Here is a 25,582-nt window from a genome sequence, read left to right as displayed (position 1 = left end):
AATATGCTCTACCCACAATCAACGCATCTACTTTGCCTTCCAGTTCAGGAAGGATTACAAGCTTTCAAAGACTGGAAATTCCTCCAGTTCCAGTTCTAGAAATAAAAATACCACACCACCAGAGTCCCTGGAGGTCACCTCTTAACCTATCTCAAAGGGAATGGATAACTCAACCCAAAATATTAAAAAACGTCTGCAGAGAATTTTTGTGGCCAAAATAAGGCTAGCTATAATTTTGAAAACATTGTTAGATATTAAGCCACTTGGGAATTATTTTCTAGACTAGAAAAAGGTGTCAAATTGCAGAAACAATAACAGGAATTTATTGTTTTCCACCAGAAACTAAAATTCTGATTTTCAACAGAAAAATCAGGCATTTCCAAACTATAAGATAAGTGCAGGAAATTTAGTGCTGTTACCCATTTCTGAGAAGCCACACTTCAGATGGCAAAGTAGAACAAATAAGATGTTCTAATGTTTAATAAAGTATTTATTAAAGCCAAGATTTTGACTCTTGTAAACTCAGGGAACTGAATGTCTCATTGAAGTGTTACTAACTGTACAAAAACAGATCAATGTCCTTGAACTGAAAAAGGCAGAAGCAAGCCAAGGGCCGTACATAAACAGAAGCCACTCATTCAGACATCATCATTGCAAGCACACGCAGAAACTCCCAAGAGAACCCATCCTTGAAGGACTTTTCTCTCTGCCACACAACTGGAAAAGCATGGGGCAATTCTGTACTGATGTCATCTATTTTCACAATCTGTATTTTTCCTCAGTTTTCCTCCTGTAACCTGTTGAAGTTGTTCTAAGCACTGAAAGTCAAAATGATTTCTCTCTCACCACTCTTATAAAATTTTAACTACAATGCTTTAAGCTCAATTAGTCCCTGAACTAAGTTACATGGTTCCAGCCTTTAGTTTTTAATAAGCATTTATCCCCGAGGTTACAAAGGTAACCTGATTCACTCAGAAGTCTGACGAGCAGTGTAGTTTACCATCAAACAGCCTGCTAAGGCACACCAGTGCCCTGTACTCATATACCAAGGTTCTGTGGGAATGGGGAAAGAAGGAGAGTTGGGACAACTGTGACAGGATTGAGAGTAACAAGCAGCTGCAGGAAAAAACATTCTTCCTATTGCTTTTATACTTTCTATTTTTGGAGCCCTCTGAGATAGGAGAAACAGAAAGAATTACATTTCCTTTGCTCGCGCTTTTTCCTTGTTGCTGGGCTTAATTTCCTTTTCCTATACTACAGCTCGGAGGAAGGAAAAAGTGTTGCTACAGGGGATAAGGAGCCAGAGGTCTAAGGAAGTTGTGGATCTATTCATAACAGGCAAGAGACCAAGAATTACAAAGAAATTAATTGTTAAGGAATTAGGCTTGCCAGTATTTTTCTTCCAGTTATGAATGCTGATCACAAATGCAGAGGAAAGTGCTGCTTCCAGGACAGACAGAATAATCTTTTTCATTTTGGGCTTTTTATTTGAAACTAATCAAAGGAGCAGAACAACAGCATTTATAAAAGGTACCAAGAATAACAAAGAATCTTCTGTTGATTTCGAGTCACATAACTTACATACAGAAGCTATTCCATTTTGATAGCTTACAGTCATATTGATATCGATCAAAGGCACATGCAACTGTCTTGGTTGCACATGCACTGCAGTAATTATGCATGCAAGTGAGCTTATTAGACTTCTCTGGTTGAGGACCAGTATAATTACTCTAAGAGAACATACGATCATGGTAACTGTACACACAAATTATGCATGCATGCACTTTCAAAACTGAATTGTTGCATTCATTGTCTCTATTTTCATAATATCCTATGGAAACACTCATCCACTGAAAACAATATTAAAAAGTATTAACTTTTTAAAAGATGTACATTTATTCAACTGTCTACTGAACATTAAAAAAATATAACAATCCAGTAATTTTGTTTTCCAAGCTGATACATCAGCGAAATTTCACCACTGTCACAAAATTTACCAACATGAAAAGAAGAGCATATTTAAACATAGCTTCTTACTCCTCCTTTTTGTATGCTTACTTAAGTAGTAAGTTCGTTAAGGTAATAAAGGATTGGTAATTATTTGAAAAAATAATGCATATGATCAAATTTTGAAAAAGAACCAACCTACATTGCTTTCTGCAACTCTATTAGAGATAAGTTGAAATATTTAAGAAACTGTGATTCTCACCATCCTTAAGTCTATATATGATTTGATTATACTTCAGATCAGAAGAGTTTGTGCACTCAAACCCATACAAGGTGTTTTTATTAAGGTACGTAAACAACAACATGGAAAATAGGCTTTCATCTTTCAAGACCATATTAACATAAGGAACAGTTTCACTAGGGCAAAAGCATTTATTATTAAGTATTCCAAGGGATGTGACTGAAGTAATAAAATATTTAGATACTGCTGTATTCTGGCAGATCACGGCGTAGTCGTATTGCCTTTAGCTTCTCTACTTTGATTTTTGTTCGCAACAGTTCTTCTTCCAGCTGCTGCTTTCTTTTCAAACCATCTCTTTTTTCTTGGACATAAAGCCCAATTTTTCTTTGATTTTCTAATATTACTTGATGCTCTTCTTTCAGCATTTGCAACATCTGTGGGTCATACCCACACATCGGTCTAAAGCGTTCTCCAACCTCAAGCCTAAAAAACTCATCTCGTCTTGGCACAGGAGAGGGAGACATCATAACTCTCATGTCAACTGAAGATACTGACGTTGAAGGAGACCTTTCCATAATGTGCACCAACTGGTGATCTTCCTCTTGTTCTACGTTCTCACTTGGCTGTGAGTCTATAATCAAAGAAGGAGGAGGTTTGACATCCTCTTCTGATTGCAAATCCATCATGACTGTAGCAGGATGGTGATCCAACATTGCCTGTGGTGAACTGGTACCAGCAATTGTTTCTTTATCGATATTAGTGCTAGAACACACAAAATCATATTTAAGTAATTCATTAAAAACTATAAAACAAACAAACATAGCTGTAAGTAATCAAAGCTTCACTTGAAATATTACTCTGTGCTACCCATGCCTGGACCTCTGCTTTGTTACATGACCACTATCTGCATCTCTCCTTCCTTCCACCACATACACACAGCCCCGTATGATTTAGATGGCATTGCTAATCATAAGGCAGTGCAGCCTATAGTGAACAATCCTGGGAGGTTCTTATTCTGAAACAGGATAAGCAAGCATTACTGATAAGTGAGAATAAAAACAAAGCGGCAGCAGAAGGTGATGCAAGTGACAGAGGAAACATTTTATGTAATCTAGAAAGTGATTTTAAAAGGCCATAAACTTGCAGAAACATTTCCATCTCCCAAATTTACTAATCTCCTCCTGTTCTAATGCATTCTCTGTTTCTGACTCATGAACCTAAATGTTTAAGCTTTTCTTTTTATTTGTTGCTTTTTTGGTAAAACAATCAGTGAATAAAATGACTCAAGAAGCCTGGGGAGAAAAAACCACAGCCCAGATGATGACCCTGTCAGTAGATCAAGGAGTCAAGCTAATCCTTGTTCCTTCCCTTTGAACCAATGATCTCACTGGTTTTCTGAAGTTTCAAGAGAGGGCACGGAAATGTTACCATTAAGAACAAGCCCATAGTTCTGTGCAGCATTTTTCCAGCTTTTCTAAAGTACAACACCCACTTGACTCATCTGCCTTTGTGTAAACTCCTGAGTCAGCAGCACCTCCAGTCATGATTTGACATTACATTGGCTCTGATTATATTAATGGCGCAAGCTGCTCCTGTCTATTTGTCCACCATCAGTTGTGTCTGAAACCCTATGGTTCTGCACATCACTCCTTTACAGAGGTAATACTTTTGTAAGCCCTGATCCACTTTTTGAACTATTTGACAGTATAGATCTACAAAGAATACCTTCAGCATGACTTGGGAGGCAGTACAGTGTCATATGGGAACAGTGAAGTGTTAACCTGGCACTGAGAGCAAAAACAGTGCACCACCACAGCCATGACTGTTTAAAAAGGAGGCTATGGCTAGTGATTGCAGATGGGAGACATTCCTCAGCCCTTGAAGAACTAGCAGCTAAAGGCAGTGAGTGGATCCATGATTAATACAACATTCACAGATGTGCCCTAACCCTGGAGGACATGAGTGCTGTCTATTAAAATGGAGGCAGGTGTGTGAGTATACATATATATTTATTTATTTATTTTTAACTCCTCGTGAGCACTACAAGCCACAGTCTGAGGAGCACTATCTGATCATTAAGAACACTGCCTTGGTTAGCAGCAGATTTGGGTTCAAATTCCCAGAAACACGGGAGAATTCTGATTTGTGTATCATACTTCTCGTGTAAGTGTGCTGACTCCTTGCAGAGACATCAAAAGAAAGCATTATCCCCTTTGCATCTCGCTTTGGTCTTCTAAACTTTTGATTCAACAGAAATAAGCAGCCACGGCTGCAACTTCCAAAGGATCCTAGCTAGTCCACCATCCACTAACATGAACCAGCAATTTCAAGAACAAAAGCATAAAAACTGCTAAATATTCAATTGTAAGAATGTTCAACAGAGTCTGAGAAATGTGTTTCCAAAAATCAGTTCTGCCAACCACCCAAACCATTTAAATTAGGGCTTTCAAAAAGAAAAACTCTATCTGGAGCAGGAATTGAAAACAGAACCTTCATCTATCCCTGAAGAAAACAATCTTAATTCTGCCCACTGTCACCTGAGCTGCATATCAAGCATCAATTCTACCACCTTACTCCCTCAAGCCTCAAAGCTTCACCTGCTTCTCTACACCTTTCTCACACTCCATTCCCTCCTTTCTTGAAGCATCAGAAGTACTTTCCCGCATACAAATTTTCACTGTTTCTCCCCTTGCTGACTGTAGTTCTGGGTCTCCCCCTTCCCAACCACAGCTTCGAATGCAGCTTCCCTCTTATTTATTTGCTGGCTCCTGGCCAGCTGCTAGCCTGAGAAACCTGGAAACAACTAGTAGGAGAAGCAGATCATTCTGACAAAAGGGAACAGAGGGAGGGGGCAGAAGGAGAAAGTGCGAGAGGTTAAGAGAAGAAAGAGAGGTGAGGATTGGTCTAACATAGAGTAGGGCCTCTAGTGACAAATTGATCTCTTACAGCATATTCCACACAGGATTTGAAAATGACCAAGTCTTCAGGTAACTCAGATGAAGCTGTTGGTTGGGTTTTGTTTTTGTTTTTTTTTTCCCCTTAGAATCAGCCTCTTAAGAAGAAACCAATTAGTGAAGAGAGAAAGAAGGAACTGAGAAACAAAAGGAACGCCTGCACGGTGGTTACTAATGTTGTTTCTGACAACTTGACTGAAAGAAAGACAAACAACAGTTACCACAACTGGGGGATGGTATTTATAACCCCAGAGGCACCCATGATTCACTCGGTTTTGTTTAATCACAGTGAGCTAGAAATTGCTTAAAGGTGCAATTAAGAATTTGGATTCATTATAAGTTGTATTCCCCTCCAAAAAGCTCAGCCATATCCTAGAGACTTAAAACCCAATATTGGATTCTCAAAATCAGGATGAAATGCATCTTAGTTAAAATCAGAACTACAAAATAATGATGTATTTGGGCAGAAAAAAAAATATTTAGATGATATTCTTTCCCTTCCACAGGCAGTGCCTTGGCTGTCCCTAGAAACTGCCATTTGGGGTAAGCAGTAATCAAGTCAACGTTCCCAGAGCCATAAAGGACCGCAAAAAACGTTTACATTACAGGAGACAAACGATGGAGATCATTAGGTCTTAATCATTCATGAAAAGCGGCACTGCTTTTCATAAGCCGATCTGCAAACCAAAGTTCTCCCACTATTGTTTTTTTTTCCTCTTTACAAAAGTTGGTAGTCGAGACACTGCAACCTTTATTAGCGCAATTAAAAGCCTCGTTTTGTTCCAGAGAATTCTTTGGAACTGTTCCTTCAGGGGCATTCACCAGGAGCAGCAGTGCAGCCCAGTTGCTTCAGACTCCTTTACGCCAAGGACCCACAGCAGCATATTTTTAGAGCATCTGGCATGTTGGGATTTACACAATTGTTACCATTCAGTTCAACCAGCGGCACCGTGAATCAAATTCATCCTCTGTACACATGCCAGCTTTTCTTAGAGCATTTAGCTGTTGCACCAACTATCTGTATATCTGATTGAAATATGGAAAGTTCACTTCCCATTAATCCGTTTGTGAAAGGGAGAAAAAAAAAAAATCAGAGATTTCTCAAGATTTATGGGGATTTATTTGGCTTTTATCCCTCCTGCCAAGCTTACTTTTGTATCTGGAGGAACCAAAACCTGACCCCGGCGTTTTTGGATCCCTCGAGGACCAATACAGAACCAGCAGAGTGCTGCAAGTCAGATACGAGAGGCATTTGCCAGCTGTGTAAGAAAGCCTGTGTGCTGCCTGCCTGTATTATGTCTGGCTTCAAATCTAGACAGTGTGCCTCACTTTACTGAGCAGTTAAAAAAAAAAAAAGAAAGAAAAAAAGCCCTACAAAAAAAGAAAACTTCTATTGCTGTATCTCTCAGTTTCTCTTCGTGTGCGTTTAAGCTGCCCAGCATACAGCACAGAACTGCTTGGAGTTTAGACTGCAATTAGCTCTGCTCCAGTTTCAGAGAATTACCATCAATGCAAGAAAAGTAAAATTTTTAAAGAACGTCTGCACTCACAAAGTCACTGTGGTGTGAGGAGTAAAGGACTGGTATCAGATAAAACAATGTGCACTTAAGAGCAAACGAGGCAAAACGAGCTCTCTGAGCAAGGTTTCCTAGCTCTGCAAACTAACTTTATCAAAAATCTTACATAAACCGATAACAGTTGCATATGTTGTAAAATGACTGCAGTATTGCCTTAAATGGAGGAGAATAGCCATCACTTTGCCAGTGTTTGAATAATCTGCCTATTAAAAGGTAGGGGAGGGGTAGAGGTTAGAGCTACTATTTCTCTTTGATTCTCCCTTAACCCTCACTTTCCGGAGTATGACAAAGACTGAAACAGGCTTTGAAATGAATGCAGTGCTAAGTCACCATAAAGCTGGCCATAAAACAAAAGCAATATGATTTTGTCATTGTTCCCAGCTTTGGGATTTTCCCTTGCAAACACTTCCTTTAGGACACCGAACACACGAGAAGCGTTACACGGCAGATAGGAGGCGCCATCATTTTCATTCAGTAACAAAATAAAAAGAATTCTCTCACCTTTGTACACCGCTCCTGTCTCTTAAACACACATTGGAAATCTGTGGAATCATCTCCACAACTTTCTTGGTTGGCTCGGAAATGCTGCTTTTACAGTCTGAATGAGTCTCCTTTTGCTGCAATAGCTCCTGTTTGGCATATTCTTTGAGCCTCTTGTACAGCGTGCGCAGGCCCTGTGCGGTGCGAGGCGGGCGATCTACTCCGATGGCATTGTAGTTATCGGCTATGATATCCCAGCATTTGTTTTTTTCCACTATTACAGAATGCTTATTGGTGTGTTCTTCGAGAATTTTAACGTAAGGCTTCACGAGTTTTAGCAAATCGAGCTTTTCAGATAAGGTGAAATTAGAAGATCTGGCCTTCCCGACCATTGTTAGCTTTGAATTAAGGAAGCAGCTCCCGAAGCCACCATGCAGTCCCTAGCTCTGCTCAGCTCTTTTTCACAAACAGAAAAAGATCAGGCTTAACTAGGCTAGTCTCATTTAGGCCCACGCCTACAAGGGAGGGTTTATTAAAATTCCTTCAGCTTAAGCTGACGCAGGTTCAGGAAATCTGCTTAAGCCAAGCCTGACCTACATAAGGCTTCAGACTGAAGAAGACGAGAAGAAACAAGCAAAATACACTTTTGTATGAAGAGACCAGACGTACGCAGGATTTAAAAACATAAAGGTTTAAAGATTAGCACATTACCCAGCTAAAAATTACCTAATTTAGCTTGAGTAACGAGCTCTGACACATAGCTCCGGCTCTCTCACACGTATCTCAAACTGAAACCGCACTCGAGATTTTACACGCCACGACGTCCCCAAAAAGCAACAATTGTTTTGTGCCGTTTATTGACTGTTAAACCGGGCAGGAGGAGCAGCGAGCGCAGCACGTACAGCGCGCTGAGCGCCGCGTGTGTAGAGAGCTCCCTAACAGAGCCCCCAGCACCGCTCCCCGGCTGCCGCCGCTCTCGCAGCATTTGCATAATGCTGGTCCTGCTGTCAATCAGCAGTTGCATATCCCCTAGCTAGTTAGGTTACACTCGGGCTTCGCAGCAAAGCTAAGCTTCCCCTGCATTCTGCAGGCTGCTCCTGCTACCTACACGGAGGCTTCTTAAAGAGGCAGTTTCTATTCCTGGCCGAACGCTGAACGACAGCGAAAAACACCAAAATCCCAGCGAGAAAACCCCAAACACTGCAGCGTGAGCCCTGAAACAGCTTTTTATTAGAACTTCAGCCTGCAGCTGTGCCCTGCTAAAACATGCCTGCCTTGTAACGCATGTGTCATCGCCATTCAGGCCAGGCGGCTGCGAAATGGCATGAGCTAACTCTTGGGCTACATGCAATAAAGGTTACATTCAATCACGACAGATTTACTGAGCGCACTGCGGCGTGTGGATACCGGGACCGAGGAACAGTCTGCTTTCATGGTAATACTTCTAGGCATTCTCTCAGGATACAAATCTGATTCTTTTTAATGAGATGGGTGTGCATTTCTCGTGTTTGCTCAGAATTCTATCACCTTAAGCCAAGCCTTAGCACAAAAACGCATACCTTTCCATTTCTGCGGTCAAAACTAAATTAACGAATCAGAAAAAAGGAAAAGAAAAAAGAAGCCCACACATAAAAGGTGCTCATGAAACCCAAAACCAAGTCTGAAAAATGACATACGTCATTGAGAGAGTCCAGAGGGTGGAAACAAACACAATCTGAGATAGCGGCAACAGCCTCTTGAGCTTAACATGTTCAGCCTTGAAAACAAGGGAGACTGGAAGGGGGGTGAGGGCAAGAGGAACCTAATTATAGTCTAAAATATCTGAAGGCAATAAAGATCTGGGTATAAACTTGCTTGCTCTAAGGGGGAGAAAAGCCAAAGCAGAGGCAAGACTTCAGCTGCTGAAGATCAGCCAGCAGGTAGAACAAGAAGCGTGTTTGGAACGAATGCTGACACCTCACCCATAGCACCTCATGTTTGCGACCGGCCTGCTTTGCTGGCGCTGTTTTCAAGCCAACATCAAATCAAGCATTTTATAGTCTGAAGCCCATTTCAGCAGACTTTCAGAAACAAAATACTTGTGTGGTTAGAAGCACTGTATGAAAACCAGTACTTTCAAACTCCTAATCCTTCCTTATTTCCCCTCCCTTTGCTCTTTACTACAGTAAAGAGCTGGATGTTGGTGTGTTTTTTTTTTATTGCACTTGGTTGCTCTTTTGTAAGTACAAGAAATAAAAACCAAAATGGATTATGCCTTAGGAACTTCAGGCTGCTGGCAGTGTTGGAATCCAGGAGTCATAAGGGAGCCCACACTGTGCCCTCATATGCTGGAGCAGCTGTGCAATGCCCAATCTCATGACTTTTCAGTGACAAAAGAAGACAGTTAGGTTGTGTGATTAAAGGCTCCTCCCCATAAACACAGCACAGATAACCAGCATTGGACAGAGGGACCCCAGTAACTGGAGCAAAAAGGGCAGAGCTCTTAGTCTGGCAGTTACCATGTCTGCTGCAGAAGCACAACAGCACAAGGGCTCAGGAGTGGGGCCATGACAGAGAGCTGATGGGAGAAGCTCTCTAGATCACCTTGCAGACAGGGGAGGGGGGGTTGTGACTGCCCACTGGGACATGGGACTCATTATGAGCTGCCAGAAAGAGTATTTTAGGATTGCACAAGGCTTAGTACAGGATATTTAAAGGAAGAACCAAGGGCAAGAAAAGTGTGGGATGAAAGTATTCAGGGAAGGAAGAAGCACAAGCAAATACTGGAGAAATGGGATAAGAGGGGCCCAGATGCACGTCAGCAGGAGTGGCTCAGTACAGTAGTCCAGCCATGCCCTGGGCCTGTCACTGCTGTTTGTCCTCACTTCTTATTAAACTGCATTTGTAACTACTTTCCTGGGTGAGAGGAATCCTTACTCTGTGTGTTCAAGTGTGAATGGAAGTGCATCCAGGAACTGGAGCTGGACCACAGGTCACACACCGGGACCCAGGTGCACAGGGTGCCAGCAAGCAGAGGTCAGAACCCATGCACATTGCCTTGGTACATGTCTGTGCACGATCCCTGACAGCACTGAGCCAGAGTAGCCAGCAAATAGGGTAATAACTGTGGGAGCCATAAAAAGGAGTAGCTTTGAGTCTGGCCAGATGCTGGTGAGAGCAGAGAGGTTGTGGGCTGGCTACTGGAAAGGTGATAAATCAGAGCAGCTGCCAGAGACCACTCCGTTTGTGTCTGTGGGGGCGAGGCAGCTGGGAAACCAGGCAATGCAGAAGAGAAGCATCTAGAACTTGTCATAGAGGGATCCATCCTTTCATCATGGTCAGCCACTGAAAGGAAAAGATGAGGCCTTTGATGCTGCTGCTGTCTGTACAAGGGCTATGTTTTCTGTGCAGCTGGCCACGTATGTAGTGTAGTGCATGCACGTGCCCGTGTGCCTCCTGGGAACAACTACGTACCCCCTCACTGTGGGTTGGAGCCAGCCCCAAGGAGCTGCAGCAGCCCCTCTTGTGCCCGGCTGCCAGGCGTGGCAACTCCAAGCACAGAACCCTCTAAACTTGGTTACTCACCACCTGACAGCTTAACACTCACCAACCTTCCACGCTAATGCCATTACCACAAAACACCACCACAATGCTTTCTTTCGAGCAAGTGCCTGAAGGAATCAGTCTGAATTACTTACTGTTCTGCAAGAGTGTAAAATAACCCTTGTAAAAATGAAGCTGGCTGCCAAACAAGATTTTTTTCCTGTTCTTTTTTTTTTTTTTTTGTGGTAGGGGCGTTATTTTAGTGGTTTCTGTTTGTTGTTTTTGGTAGTTCTGCTCATCAGCCTAAGGTCACATCAGCATTTGGGTGAGAAATCACAAATCACAGAAGGTGAGAGGGCTGCATATTAACATGACATTCAGACTTCTTCGAGCTCCAAAGTTTTAGTTTGAAGGGGATTACAAACAAAAAGCAAAGTTGCCGCAGTCCACCCTTCATCCTGTACTGCCCACCAACACGCACGCTTACTACACAACAGAGTGCACACAGCCACTTCAGGGAGATGATCCAGCTAAAGACTAATCATTTTATTTTATTTCTCTGCCAGGCATGCAGCTTAATATTTTGCTTAACATAAATGTGGGACATTGCCAAAAGTGGAATTTCTTTCTTCCTCCAGCCCTGTTGTGTTTCTGCCCCTTCCCTGTGCTGATATGAGTGCTCACAGAACACTGGCTTTTATTTGATTCTTTTAAACAAACCATATTCTTCCCAATTTTAATGTTAGAATTCTTGGTTTTGAAGTGGATGCAATCCTCAAATTTGGAAATTCATGAAAAATGGGAGCTGCGAGATTAGGTTATTCAAGAACTGAGCAACAGCCCAGTTGAATTAGCCCAATGTTGAATTTAAAATAGTTTGGCAGTACTAAAAGCTACAGGTAGAATAAATTTGGGGGTTTGCAGCAGAAAAGTCTAGAATTAAAAAAAAAAAAAAAAAAAGACACAAATAGTGCTTTCTGGAGAGCTATCAAGAGGTGAATGAATCGCAGGTAGAAGTAGATAGGGATTAAAGTGGCCAAACTACTATGAAATAAATTGTTGAAAAAGTTCAATGGATCCAGATTTTAGAAGCCAAGTGACAGATGTGGATCATGACCAATAATTGCAGCAAGTGGCCCATTTCACTTTAGATGTATGAGAGACAGAAAATCCTATAAAAAATAACTTCTTAAACCAGAGAGAGAAAAGAGAGGGAAAGGATCCTTTGCCAAACAGAACTGAGGGAGAATAGCTCCATTATATTTTCAGGCTTTCTGATCTCTATAAAGTACAGAATTAAAAGACAAAAAAAATAAATTACATGATTAAGGAGGAGACCACAAAAAGAACATCATGAAAGATGAAGTTTAGAGCAGACTTGAATGCAGTGAATTACAGTGGATTAAAACATTCAGGCAGGGACCTCTTAGAGCAAGAAATACCAGATCAACAGATAAATGACTACTGAACTCTTTAAGGGTGCTCTGCTCACAGAGAGGTAATCCCAAAGTAGGTCTAAAAGATGCCTATTTTTGTTTAACACTGTATAGGCAAACTAGCTCGGGAAAGATTGGGTTTGGCATTTGTAGTTACCCAGAAGCCCAAGAATCTTAAAAACAAGAGAACGATTGCAAGACTGGATCCGAAGCCGAAGTGAAACTCTGATACCCCTGTGCTTATTAGAAACTCTAAGAGGATTCGGCAGCTAAGAAGGGTTGTGTTACACATCACTGAATATACTGGGGTATACTGGCAGCAAAAATATTTGGCAAGCATCGAGGCAGTTGCTCACTTGTGCAAATGAACTTGGCAGCTGCATAAGATGACTTGAGAGTGTCCGTGGGTATTAAGGGCTGCAAAAGTTCCATTAGGTCATCCTACAGTCTTCTTTACTGACATGACAGCAAGATTGTGCCAAGTCATTCCATCGGTCTTAAGAGTGTGCTGCAGCAAAGGGTGGGTGAGAAAGTTTTCAGCTCCAAAGGTCTCCCATTGTGACAGCTGTTTCATGGATAAGCACCAAAATTAAGACTTGCAGGCGTTATTCATTATGGAGAGTTAAGAATGACAAAGTTTTGAGAGCTAAAAAATGCAAGAAGACTTCACCTGGAAGTTACTGTGCTTAAACAGACTCTCTCCAGTTTCTTGAGTTATTTTTAGAAGAATCAAATTTTGTTTCAGATAGCTAACAGAGCTATCAGAGCTAACAGAGCTAATTTCAAGCAATTTTATTATTGTCTTTATCAATTTTCACAACATTTTCACCATCAACTTCACCCTTACTTATCCCTACCCTGGCTGTACCAGAAGTCCCAGGATCTCCCTTTTTCCTTCTCCTTGCAATAATATTTCTAAATATCTCTAAACCTCTGCCCTCCATTTGGGAGATGCGGGGCAAGGTTGGAAGGGAAGAACAAAGGGAAGCTTTAAGTCTTTTTTCTGCTATTTATATATTTCTATCCTTGTCATCACCGTCTACCACGTATCAACCCCTAGCATCTAGCAGTTCTTGCAGCTCCCAGGTACGTCCATCACAGGACAAGTCCTGAAAACCCAGCAGTTGACAAAGTAGTTACCTTTATATTGCTCTCATGAAATTAGCTTGAATTATGTATGGGCTACTCCAGAACTTTCACATCACGTAAAATTCCAAGCATAAAAGCTAACTGTACTTCCATTCCCTCTGCTGATGCCAGGTGTTGCCCCATGAAATGGGAGATACTCAGATGAGACAGTTACACCAGCCTTCTCCAAGCCAAATTTTAAAGAATTCGTCTCAGTCTGAGCCCCACACATTCAGATCTGTAACCATCCTTCAAAGGAAGTTTAACCTAAAGTTACAGGACTATATATTATAATGTAGTGACTATGTAGCTACCATATAGCACCACAAGTAAGTTATTCACTGTGTAAGTAAGAAAAAGGAACAGCATCATTCTTCACAAGTTCAGAAATGCCTCCAGTTGCTAATACACACTTGCATTTTCTCTTTTTCAGCAAGCTTTTTTATGACTGACCAGAAACAAGCAGCAAAGAAATACAGAAAGGTTTGGAAGTATAATTTTTTTTTTTAGGACATTTTGCTTAAGTTCTTAAATTCCCATTTGCAAGATAGACTCTAGAGAAGCCAAGTTGCTGCATTTCTTCCATCTTTTAGAGATTATTCTTTAAAATACTAACCTCAGAATACTTCTCTACTCGCTATTCCCAGCATTCGACATAGGAGCAGCTTTCTCTATTCTCCTTATTTGCTCAAAGTGGCAGTTTTGAGGACCTAGAGATAATTGTCTAACCACCACCATGTTGATTTTAGGAAAGTCATTTTGCGATAATGCTTCTATTTCAGGGGGAGACTTAAGGCCCAAAGCCAAAAGCTGGGATCGAACTCTGGTCATGCTGGCATAGCAACAAAGGCATCCAAACAATGAGCACAGCTACAGAAGGATATGAAGGAATCCAGGCAAAGTCTGTAATAATACTCATTATAGCTGAAAAACACCTTCCGTTTCAATTGAATAAGGCATTTGTCCTTTCATCTGATACCTACACTCTCTCCCATCTTCCTTTAAATCCAAATTTGTATCTTATCTAATGGGGGCAGGAGGGTGCTGGGGAGAAACAGACTTTCTGAAAGGTGAGAGTAGAAATGAAAAAGATCTAAGAAATTCAGGACAGCCATGAATTTCTTCTTTTGCCCATCTTCAATCCTTACACACAAAAAGGCTTGATAATAAATTTCGATAAACAAGAAATTAAGAAGAAATCACATGGACAGCTTTCCTCAGAATGAATAGAGAAACGGATAGAATCTTTACTGCTAAATCCAAACTCTTAAAAATAGTCTCTAGGCAGAGTATCTCTTAAGTTCCTTCTTTCAAAAGTTAGAGTACTAGATCAATGCTTTTTCTACATATTTCATATATTTGCATGCAATTCCCATGGAGCCAAATAATAATAAGTACATTGGCATAGTAAGTTCATTTTCAAGGCTCATTCCCACCCTGGAAAAGTGAGCTCCCTTTATCTTTGTGAGATTTCTGTATAAAAAAAAAAAAAGAGAACTTAGGTCTTTTTTTTTTCCTTGTTTACAAATGTTTTGATTTTCAGTAACTTAACACATTGAAAAAAAAAGGGAAAAATGAATAAAAGATGGTTGGATGTCTACATGTAGCACAGCTCTCTTCAATAGTGTATCTATCACTATTCAAAAACAAAGAAACAAGCAATTTTTGTCTCAAAAAAGCTAATGCTGTTCAGTTTAATAGGCAAGTTGTTACTGAAATGCTTTCATGTTAACCCAACTGTTTGGAAATTGATATCATCTATCTCATAAAACCCTGACAGTCTTTATTTTGTGACCATCCAATACCCTTCCAATTTCTAGTATCCTTCTTCTCTCCCCCATTATCTCCACTGATTCAAAGGCATACATCAGAGCACACGTAACTAGGACACAAGAAAAGTATATTTCACTGTCAATTCGCTGCCCTTTTCACAAATGTGTGAATATCCTGGTTATGTCATCTATCATTACATAAAGCCTAGTTATTCTCATGGCAGCTAGATGCGATCATATCAAGTTATAAATTATGTCATGCTAACTGTGGAAAGATCACACGAGAATTGCGCAAGTCTGGATTTGTTTTACAGCAGCCCATTATACTGCATTGCACATGGCTGCCCCGTCCAGGAAAGCAGCTTTGCACTTGCTGAATGCTATATGATACGTTGCTTTTGGAGGTGGAACTGGCATAGTTTCCCTCCATCCCTCTCACACATGGTAGTTTACCTCTGCAACCGCAGCACATCTTACTGCTTGACTGCTGGACAGTCCAAAGTCGAGATAAGTGACACTGGTTAGGGAAGAGAGCTTCTTCACCAGGCTGGTGTATCACATCAGCACATCGTACTGTTTTCCTTCTGTTCAGTCTATGGTAGTGAGATGTAAGTTATTTGATTATGGCTACAGTTCAGTAATGGTTTTTCCCCTGAAGACTTTAAAACTGAAGAAGTGAGGGAAGCCGTGGCTGCTGCGTTTGGTGCTTCTCAGCACAGAAACAGAAGCCCTTAAATACAGGGTACTGTTCTGGCCACTATCATAAAGCAGGTGAGGAATGTAGAATAGCAAGGGGGGAGGGATACACTGAAGAGTCATGAAAACAAGCAAGGGCTACACCAGTTTTATTCAGAGCTGTTTGCGGTAACTAAACAGGCACAGAACCTACTTTATAGCTTGTGGGAATATTCTGATTTTGAGTAGACGGAGGTGTTGTCACCAGGTGTGTTACTGTTGCTCTCAGAGCTTTGGGAACTTCCTTCTTGGTCCTTACGGGTCTCTTCCAACTCAGGATATTCCAGTTCTATAATGCCAGCCCAGGATACAAGAGTGGAGAATATCTCAAGGTTTTTTTTTCCTTTTTCTTCAATTCTAGGAATTTTGAATACTAAGATTACAGTAGGAAGGTTGTTTGGCTAAAACACTGCTTCCTGCTTTGCTGCCATACCATCTGAATGTGTAACTGAAAGCACTGCATGACCATAGCAAAGGGTTCTTCCTCTGGGGAGCCCCGAGCATACAGAATTGACTGGGGAAGTGCCAAAGAAGTTCAGATGCTCACAGCAGAGTAGAGGACATTATCTCACATCACAACAAAGAACAGCAAGCAAAATGTGTCACCATGAGGAGATGCCACAGGTCCAACACTGCAGCCCAGAAAACACAAATCATCTAGAAGTAAACCACAGACTCCTCAGCAAAAAGCCTGCCTGCAAAATGTTGATTGCTGAATAGTGAGGCATGGGCCAAACTGCTAACAGTTTGTATGAATCCCTACCATGGCTGATGCGTAAATGAACGCTTCTGGAACAGCATCACATCAAGAGATACAAACAATTTCCTCTCCTATAAACTTAACTTAGCATCAATCTAATTTTCTTAATCAATCCCCAGGTACAGGTGACACCTATGCAGAACAGAAACTACCTTGAATTTAGCAAGAGCTGGCCTCTTCACTACTACAGACCACTCTGTCTATCACCCTGCGGGGAGAAGCAGTTTATTTTATATAATGGAGAACTGGCAAAATTATATCATTTTGAATACAAGATGGTAACAAAATTTAAAAACATAAAATCTAACAAGAGCAACGTGGTGATGAATTATTTCAACTGAGGCATCCACTAATACCTTAGCTGTACTAAGGTATGGTTAGTTGTCATTAAGAGATGTTTATGCAGTGTCTTTTACCCAAAGAGTTAACTCCTTTACCAACTGTTTATAAAAACATTTGAGGGGCCCACTGCACTGAAGCTATACATGCAGCTCCACCACTGACATAGACAGATGGTAAAAATACCCGACTGGAATATCTTTTCCAGTTCAATCTGTAAAGTGCAATAATGGAAATGAAGGAAGCAATAGAAATTACAATTAAGTTACAATGTTTTAAAATGCTGATGGAGACAAACAATCCTATTATGAAAATCAAATTCACTTAAATGAGGAAAGAGTTTTAACATTATAGGCCAACATACTCAGTAGACATTAATATTCCAGGGCATTTGAAAAATGTATCCAAAACTGTATGTAAATAATAAATACAGTGAATACTATAAGCATGAAAAATATTCAAGAACATTCTGTCATCGTAGAGCGAACGTTTTAATCTTGTTCTGAAATACAGATACAATCTGTCTGCATTGTTAGTTCAAAGGTAATACCTGAATATGACTTCTGACAAAATTTCTCTTAGAAGGAGCATTAACAGATGTTGGAGGTGGATGAAAGGCAAGGTACTCCTCAGACAAAAGCGGAACAAGAGGTGGGTTGTAACAGAGCGACAGACTCCTTATGCAGCTTTTCAGTTCACCTACATCAGGTTCAAACAATGGATTCTCAGTGCAACTTGAATGTCACGTCCAAGCACACAGGTGAAAGAGCTATTTGTCTCCACACGTGGTATAGCAAAGCCAGAGGGAAAACAAGACAGCATTCTCCTAGATTAAGAAGTCCAACAGAAGGTAAACTGAAAACTGATTAAAAGCATAAATTTGATTCATTACATATATAAATATAGATGCATATACATAAAGTGTTGCATTGAACAAGGTAGTGCAGGTGAGAACCTCAGTTGTGGCCAGTGCCCCTTACTAGCAGTATATGTGCACTGATATCTGCTAGAGGAGAAGTCCAAAAATTTAATCCAGAATACTGAGGGGAGTTCAGAGATTTGTCTGTCTGTGGATAGTTCAATCACAAACTGTTTGTCTTGTAATTGCTTACAGGACCTCAGAAAGTAACGAGGACAAGTAGAAGCCAAGGAATTTTAAGAGCCACAATAATTCCAGACGTATAATTTTCAATTTCTGCGATATACTTTTGGAATGGTAAAATAATCTTCATTTTTAAAGAGCATACGGATTTATCCAACTGAATTCTTTGTAGGCATATGAGAGTAATAAATTGCCTTCTCTCACCACATCTGTTGGCAGTGTCAAATAGTCATATATTCTTAATACCAAAAAACAAAAAAAGGTACCAAAGTGATTCCCACAGTTTGCCTCATGGGAGAGAAAAAAAAATAATGATTCATAAAACTGTAGTAAAGTTTATTTTCTTACATTGATATTTACAAAGAAGAATCATTTTTCAGTATTCAGAACTCATCATAAGCATGGTTAGCTGCTTCTTGAACACTGTTTCTATAACCATGCATCTGAAATATCTTCAAATCCAAACCCTGATACCACTAAAATGGCCTCAAGTTGTGCCAGGAGAGGTTCAGGCTGGATATTTGGAATCATTTCTTCTCCAAAGGAGTGGTCAGGTGCTGGAATGGGCTGCCTAGGGACAGAGCGGAGTCACTGTCCATGGAGGCGTTCAAGAAATGTTCAGATGTTGTACTGAGGGACATGGGATAGTGGGAATTATTGGTGGTAGGTGGATGGTTGGACTGGATGAGCTTGGAGGTCTCTTCTAACCTTGGTGATTCTGTGATTCTATTTAAAAACTTTCTTGAAATTACAACGCATATGCAGGTTTCACTCTACAAAAGCTGGTACCATTTTATTAAAACCTCTTTAGAAGCTTTTATCTCATCTGATAGACGTTTAGATTTCTTTTCATTAGTGTGATATTAGGATAGAAGAGAAAAAGCCTGAAAAAGCAAATTTTTTTAAGCCAGATATGCTATAATTTAAATGGATGTTATCTACTGATACTGACACGGTGTGTCGGGTAAGTTTCACTGAAAGAATGTGCAGCATTTTCAGGGCTGGGTGAACAGAAATGAGCAATGAACAGTGCAGTTGTCCAGCTGTCCGCAGGTGTTTCAGAAGAATTTCAGTGGAAGCTGGAGTATTCATTTACACGTTCCACTGCTGTACTGGAAACCCAAACACTGCAGCTTTCAGTGTGATATAAAGTTAACAAACAGCTTGTTATCTGTGTAAAACACTATTCAGACAGTAAACCAAAATAATGCATACACAGGCTTTTTAAATCTTGAAATTATCTTAATGTCCCTTTAAGAGAGAAGTCTTTTTTGACTGAAGATATAATTCCATTACAATAGTAATAATAAACAAATACCAACTCTGGCTTTCACAACTGGTTTCCATTACTTTTGAATTTCAGTTTTGTCAAAACAATTTAGTTTCACACTACGAAAGAGGTTATAGTTTTTACACAGTCTACAGAGTGGCAATAACAGCTGTAATAAATAGCAGATAAAAGTAACATAAGTGGCAGAAGCTGTCTTGGAGAATCTATGATATTAAGAAACTGTTTAAGATTTAATGAAGCCACAATGCAAGACTGTTTCCACAGTGCAGCATTTATACCAGCAGTGAGTCTGATGGCCATAACCAATGCTTACTTGTGATAGCCCTTTTTTTTTTTTTTTTTTCTTGTGCTTTACAAAGAATTACAGGATTAGCCCCATTCTACAGACATCAAAAGGCTCTGGCACAAAATGGTTTGTTTGGTTACTCAAGCAGTGCAACAGAAACAGGTCGCTCAGTCACACAACTGTTCCTTTTACTCAGGTAATCACAGACACCCCTACCAGCCGTACCTAGAATACACAATACTGAAAAAGCATTTAATACCTTTTCCACTTAACCTTTTTTTTTTTTTTTTGTTGGGAAGATGACAGATTTCCCCCTTTGAGGCCACAGGAAGATTATTTTGGAAATAAATCCATTGATTATCCTTCAAGTGTGCTGTTAGAATCAGCAGACAAATTTTTGCAGATGTATCTACAGGGAAGCAGGATCACTCAAAGAACCTGTCCTACACACACTGAAAATTTTCTGTGAGCATGAGCATCATAGGAAGAGTTGGAAGTTACAGCACACTGCAGATAAACACAAAACCCATAGAACCAGAGGAGCTTAAGGCATACAAGACTGGTAAATCTTCCCACATTGGCTCTGCAAAACAGAGCACTCTGAGTCACACAACGTAATTATGGCAGCATCTCCTCAGGGCTATCACATGTGACCAATCAACATCATTTTCTGAGGATTAAATCCAACGAGAAGAGTCAACTGGAGTCAACAAAGTTGTTGCCTACTTGGGTATGGAACTTACAAAATGTTAGAAAGAGCATAAGGGGATTGCACAAGACATTATAATGAGATTCTTAGGAGGAAAAAAACAAGGTAGGCCAAAGGGAAGGATGAAGGTGGTTCAGGAAGAAGCAAGTGTGGAAAAAAGGAAAAAGAGAAGCCAGCTTTAAACAGGTGTCCACCCGTGCTCTGCACCCTATCACCACAAGCTGTCTCATCTTATGAAACTACGTTTCAGTATATTTCCTGGGTGAAGGGAGTCTTATTATGTGTGCATAAATGCACACGGAGTTGTGCATGCTAGAAACAGGGGCTTGACCACACACAGGTGCTTAGGCACCTCTGATCTGAAGTGCCAACAACTGGCAAACCCATGTATATTGCCTGGTTATGCCAGTGTGTGATCACTAGCAAACATCAAACGGGACTAGCTGACAAATAGGAGATGAGGTTTGGGTGTCAGGTTTTGGAGCAGCCATGAATCTGGGCCAGATTATGCAGAGACCAGAGGGTCTGCAAGGTGGCTACTGGACGGACCAGAAAGTACAAATGGCTTTCCTGGAAAGAGCAGGATATCTGAGGGGAGTGACTACTGGTTGGCTGGCCACTGCTAAGTTTGGACTAGGTAGCAGAGTGTCATGTTGATTTGTATGCATCTGTTGTGAACAAGGTAGCTGGCAGACCAGGAGATACAGCAACCAGGTGTCTAAGGCCATGTACTGGAGGGATCTGTAGTGTGTAATTTACATGAGTGCAGGTCTGAGAGCCAGCAACATGACTGAGGCCTTTGTGGTTCACATGCCCAGGGAGACAGAAGGCAGTTCAAGGGAGGGAGGGAAAGGATTGTGTAGAACTATCGTAATTATCAAAGTAATTAATTATGAAGAGAAAACAGTGAATTAACAGCAAGATAGATGTTAAGATGCATGAGTCGGCTCCAAGGGGAATGATTTTTATCCATCAAGGCAAGTACTTCAGGTAAAGTGCAATGCTTCTCATATGCATTTGGCAGCAGAGCCAGCACACCCACATTCATGCACATCCGTGATCATGGCACATGAAGAGCAGAAAAAGAATATATTCAATTCCGTGGAGTCAACCAAGTCCATCAAAGTGCATTTTTACATTTCAGACACTTCACCAACTTTGCAGTGCTTACTACCTAGCTTTTGAGAGGAACATTCATTACCAGGGTTAAAAAATTAATGAATGGTACACACGAGTGAGCACAGCCTGTCCTAGTTACATGAGTTAATAACACATGCTTGAACCTGAACGGCCACCAGAGACACTGTCATCAGATCAGATCTTACACTGAAGAAGCCCTCATGGATTCTGAAAAGTGTGAATCCATTCAGTATCATTTGTATTCTCTGCATGGGGCCAACAAAATATCCAGACTGCAATACTCTTCTAAAAATTAGGGAATCCCAACTCTTTTTATGATATTACTCTCAGTTAGAGCAACTTGACTATAAGTACGCTTATAGAAGACATACCTGAATAGCAGCACTAGAAATTAATTGGCTTGTAAAATATCAGCTTTTTTTCCTTCTTCATTTAAGAGAATTGCTTAATGCTTGTTGCAGTTACACTCTGCCCAGCAGAACAACAAATAATGCTCCCATTGCACAAGACTTAAGTATTTCATAAAAGTTTAGAAAGCAGCATACCAGACACGAGCTTTTAAGTTCTCACACAACACACAGCACTAAGTAGGAAAGTGCATCTTACCAGCCTTGGGTGCACTGTGTGTTTTCATTTCCAACTTGCTGCACTTACTAGTGCTGTTCCATGCTTTTGCAGACTTTACTTTTCCAGATGACTCAACAGACTGTGTAAAATTTTTATTCTGATTCTCGCTGAACATGTCAGAAAACAGTGAAACACTTCCATGTTTTTCACCTATCTGCAAAAGAGAAAGAAGTTCAGGATAGCATTTCCTTCAGGCAGTTGAAATGAAATAGAAAAGAGAGCAACAAGAAGAGATTTCAGTACCTTGATAATGAGGATTACGTGTCTATCTACACTGATACATACATTCCCACACAAATATATACACTCTCATTTTCAGAACATTAAGTGCATGATCACAAAACCAAACACCATCCATGCAGATAGATTTTGAGCTGTGTTTAATAAAAGTTTCCAAAGATAAAATTAATAAAAAGTCTGGAGCTTTTTTTGGTCAATACTATAGATTTCAGAGAAAGTTTCTTACAGCAAAACTGTGACTGAATGTATTGGCATTTAATTATTAAATGCCTTGTTTTCAAATTTGCTTTTGCCAAAGCATCACAAACCACTGAACTCAACAAAGTCCAGGCCAATACACCTCAGCTGCATTAAGAATTTGGGCTCAGTACTGATTCCCATTATTCATTTCAAAAATATTTTCCTGTGTGCACTTCACAGAGTGAAAAAAAAACCTACCCAAGATGCAAGATCAAATTTAGTAAGAGCAAAGTTATCAAAGCCCAAAATTACTGATGATCTTAACTGGGACTGTATGCTGTAAGCCCAGATGCTACCTTTTATTAACAATACTGCAGAAACAAATGTAATTTTTAGCACATTCTTCATTTTTACCTCCTTTGATTTCACGTCTTGGTCCGTTTCCTCATTTTCAATCTTGGGACAAACTGCATTACTTTTTCCTGGTGGTATAAACCTTGGCTTTTTGGCTACATTTCCTAGCACTTGACTTGGAGCTGCTGATCGCCTCATATTTTGTTTGTACCACTCTGGAGGGAAGAAAGCAGGTTACAAAAACACAGTCAGAAAAGGCTTCAGATGTGGAAATACAGCCATAATGAAAAATACAAGTAGTCTTTTAAAACAAACAAACAAACAAACAAAGCAACTCGTGAAATATTTTCAAATGACTTTTTTATTCACAAGCATAACAACTTACAAGAAAGTAGAAGAACTACAACATTTTAAGTACTAAGAAAGACTACTGCAATTTCTGCAGCTTCTTTTTTCATTTGGAGAGCAAGTAATGCAGTTCTCAAGAGCAAGATATGCTCTGGGGATGATCGATGTAGGGCTTTTTATCAAACTTTCAAATTGTTCTTAACATTGATTGATATAAAAGAATCCACTACTCCAAACACTTAAAACATAATTTTAAAAAACCTAATATTAATAAAACAATGAATGCTGAAGTTCCAGTTCCTGTCTGGGAGCAACATTTTGCATTAAACGATCAGTGATATTTGTAATTCTGACACGCAGTAAAAGATTACAATTCAGTTGAGATTCTCCCTCCATATTACATTCAACTGAAGAGTGAAAGGAATGTACTGTAGGTTTTCCCTCAAAATGCAAGGCCATTATTCCTCTAGCCAAGCTCAGACAAAACTAAACACACACCAAAATTAACATGGCAAAGGATGCTTGCAACCACTGCAATGAAATGTTATAATCTTAATACTTAAATTAGTAGAAACAACGACAACAACAAAAAAGAAATCCAATGGAGTGACCCAGAAGCTCAAATGAAAGAAACAATGGAACAGCAATTAACGGAACATACTTTGGTTTAATTCTGCATTCATACATCATTTTAATTGATTCCCTCCCACCTCTAATTATCAGGTAAGAATACACCATTAAAGCAATTGCAGACACAAATACCTCTATCCCCCTGAAAGCACATTTGCATCTCATTCCAAGAGGCACTGAGTTCCTGCACTTCAATTTTTACACTGCTGTGCACTCCAGTGGCGTACCAGGGCACAGCAACCTTTCTTTCCAAGATTTACACACAACCAGCAACACAGTACTACAGAAACACTTTGCAGACATTAGATACAGCTGATGGTACTCCTTTATATCTGAGACATGCAGACGCTGACAGTGCTGTTGTCTTCTCTATACTATGAATGATGACATATACATGATGCTGTTACTAGACATAAACCATTATGGTAAGGATCAGCCATAAAGTAGGACCAAGGTAGGTATGGCTACATCAAGGAATACCTCCACATTCCAACTACTTCCACCAAACATTAAACACGCTCTTTCTAATGAGACAACCACCACTACCCAGCAGCTGCCATGCCATTACAGATGGCTCCAGGGTAGCTGCAGGAAGTAATGAGAAAAGCTCTGCTCCTGCCTTTGTGAGCCACCTGGCCAGACCAGAGTAAGCATCCCGTGAAACCACAGCCTGCAACGTCTCATCACTGCACCTGTTTCTGCAAGCACTGAATTCAGCAGTTACGTTTCTCCTTAAAAATATCTTACCATCTGCATTAAAATAAAACATGCATGCAAGAGGTATTTCAAAATCAAAGAATCACAGAATCATAGAATGGCGTTGGTTGAAAAGGACCACAATGATCATCCAGTTTCAACCCCCTGCTATGTGCAGGGTCGCCAACCAGCAGACCAGGCTGCCCAGAGCCACATCCAGCCTGGCCTTGGATGCCTCCAGGGATGGGGCATCCACAACCTCCTTGGGCAACCTGTTCCAGTGTGTCACCACTCTCTGTGTGAAAAACTTCCTCCTAATATCTAACCTAAACGTCCCATATCTCAGTTTAGAACCATTCCCCCTTGTACTATCACTATCTACCCTCATAAACAGCCGTTTCCCTTCCTGTTTATATATCTGTTTATAAATTTGGCATTTTCAACTCAGCACTGAATCGTAACAGAGACTGTGACATCAGTCATTTTAGCCCAAATTTAACTTTCCTCAACACCTGAAGAAAGATTCCTGGCAGGTATGACCAGGCTTACTGTACTCAGGACAGATGTGTAACAGGGATCTGCTTTGCTGCAGTAACTGCAGGCAGGCAGCGTTAGTGCCGATCTGCATATATCGGTGTTGGTCAGAAATCACTTGGAATGGGCAATATCTGTAGGAGTCTGAACAGGCACAAAGAGCAGTATTACGCATAGTGCTGTCAGCCCAAGGCTCTTCATCATCATAGGACGGCCTGTGTTGAACAGGACCACAATGACCATCCGGTTTCAACCCCCCTGCTATGCGCAGGGTCGCCAACCACCAGACCAGGCTGCCCAAGGCTGCTCACAGCTGTAAGTAAATAACTATTTAAGGTCTGGCTTACAGAAGAGCCACAAAAGATACCCAAAAAGACACCTGACAGAGGAAACTTATCGGTGAGGAATTATTTTGGGTCAGGCCGCGCCATCCCCACCTTTACCTCAGCAGCCGCGCTCGTCGCGCTCAATTGTCCCGCCGCTCGCTCTCGTCAGCCCGCCGGCCGCCCTACGCATGCGCCCCACTCTTCCACCTAGCGCGCATGCTCCAAGTC

The 25,582-nt window shown here is 40.7% G+C and overlaps 2 protein-coding genes across 3 annotated transcripts in view; both read right to left on the bottom strand.

Annotated features, from left to right (window-relative positions):
- RAD54B (RAD54 homolog B) overlaps positions 1-25,578 on the bottom strand; it is a 61,789-nt gene extending 36,211 nt beyond the window's left edge. The window contains exons 1-3 of one of the 2 annotated variants that reach the window (XM_048939680.1): positions 25,472-25,578; positions 22,881-23,035; positions 22,026-22,200 (exon numbers count right to left, since the gene is read on the bottom strand). In XM_048939680.1, coding sequence (XP_048795637.1) covers positions 22,026-22,200; positions 22,881-23,018 — 313 coding nt within the window. In that variant the 5' untranslated portion in view covers positions 23,019-23,035; positions 25,472-25,578. Of the gene's footprint in view, positions 1-22,025; positions 22,201-22,880; positions 23,036-25,465 lie in introns of both variants that reach the window. The other variant, XM_048939681.1, reaches the window with a different exon arrangement.
- LOC125690917 (fibrinogen silencer binding protein) lies at positions 1,361-9,601 on the bottom strand. Its single transcript, XM_048939682.1, has 2 exons — positions 7,221-9,601; positions 1,361-2,950 (listed from the first exon to the last, which is right to left on the bottom strand). Exons 1-2 carry the CDS (start codon positions 7,589-7,591, stop codon positions 2,425-2,427), a joined length of 897 nt encoding a protein of 298 aa, XP_048795639.1. The 5' UTR covers positions 7,592-9,601; the 3' UTR covers positions 1,361-2,424.
- Positions 25,579-25,582: the final 4 nt, after the last annotated feature.

The sequence above is a fragment of the Lagopus muta genome, chromosome 3 (assembly GCF_023343835.1).
Source record: "Lagopus muta isolate bLagMut1 chromosome 3, bLagMut1 primary, whole genome shotgun sequence".
In the NCBI taxonomy this organism is placed as follows: Eukaryota; Metazoa; Chordata; class Aves; order Galliformes; family Phasianidae; genus Lagopus; species Lagopus muta.
The sequence above is the reverse complement of the archived record's forward strand: the minus strand, read 5'-3'. Positions and strand labels throughout refer to the sequence as shown.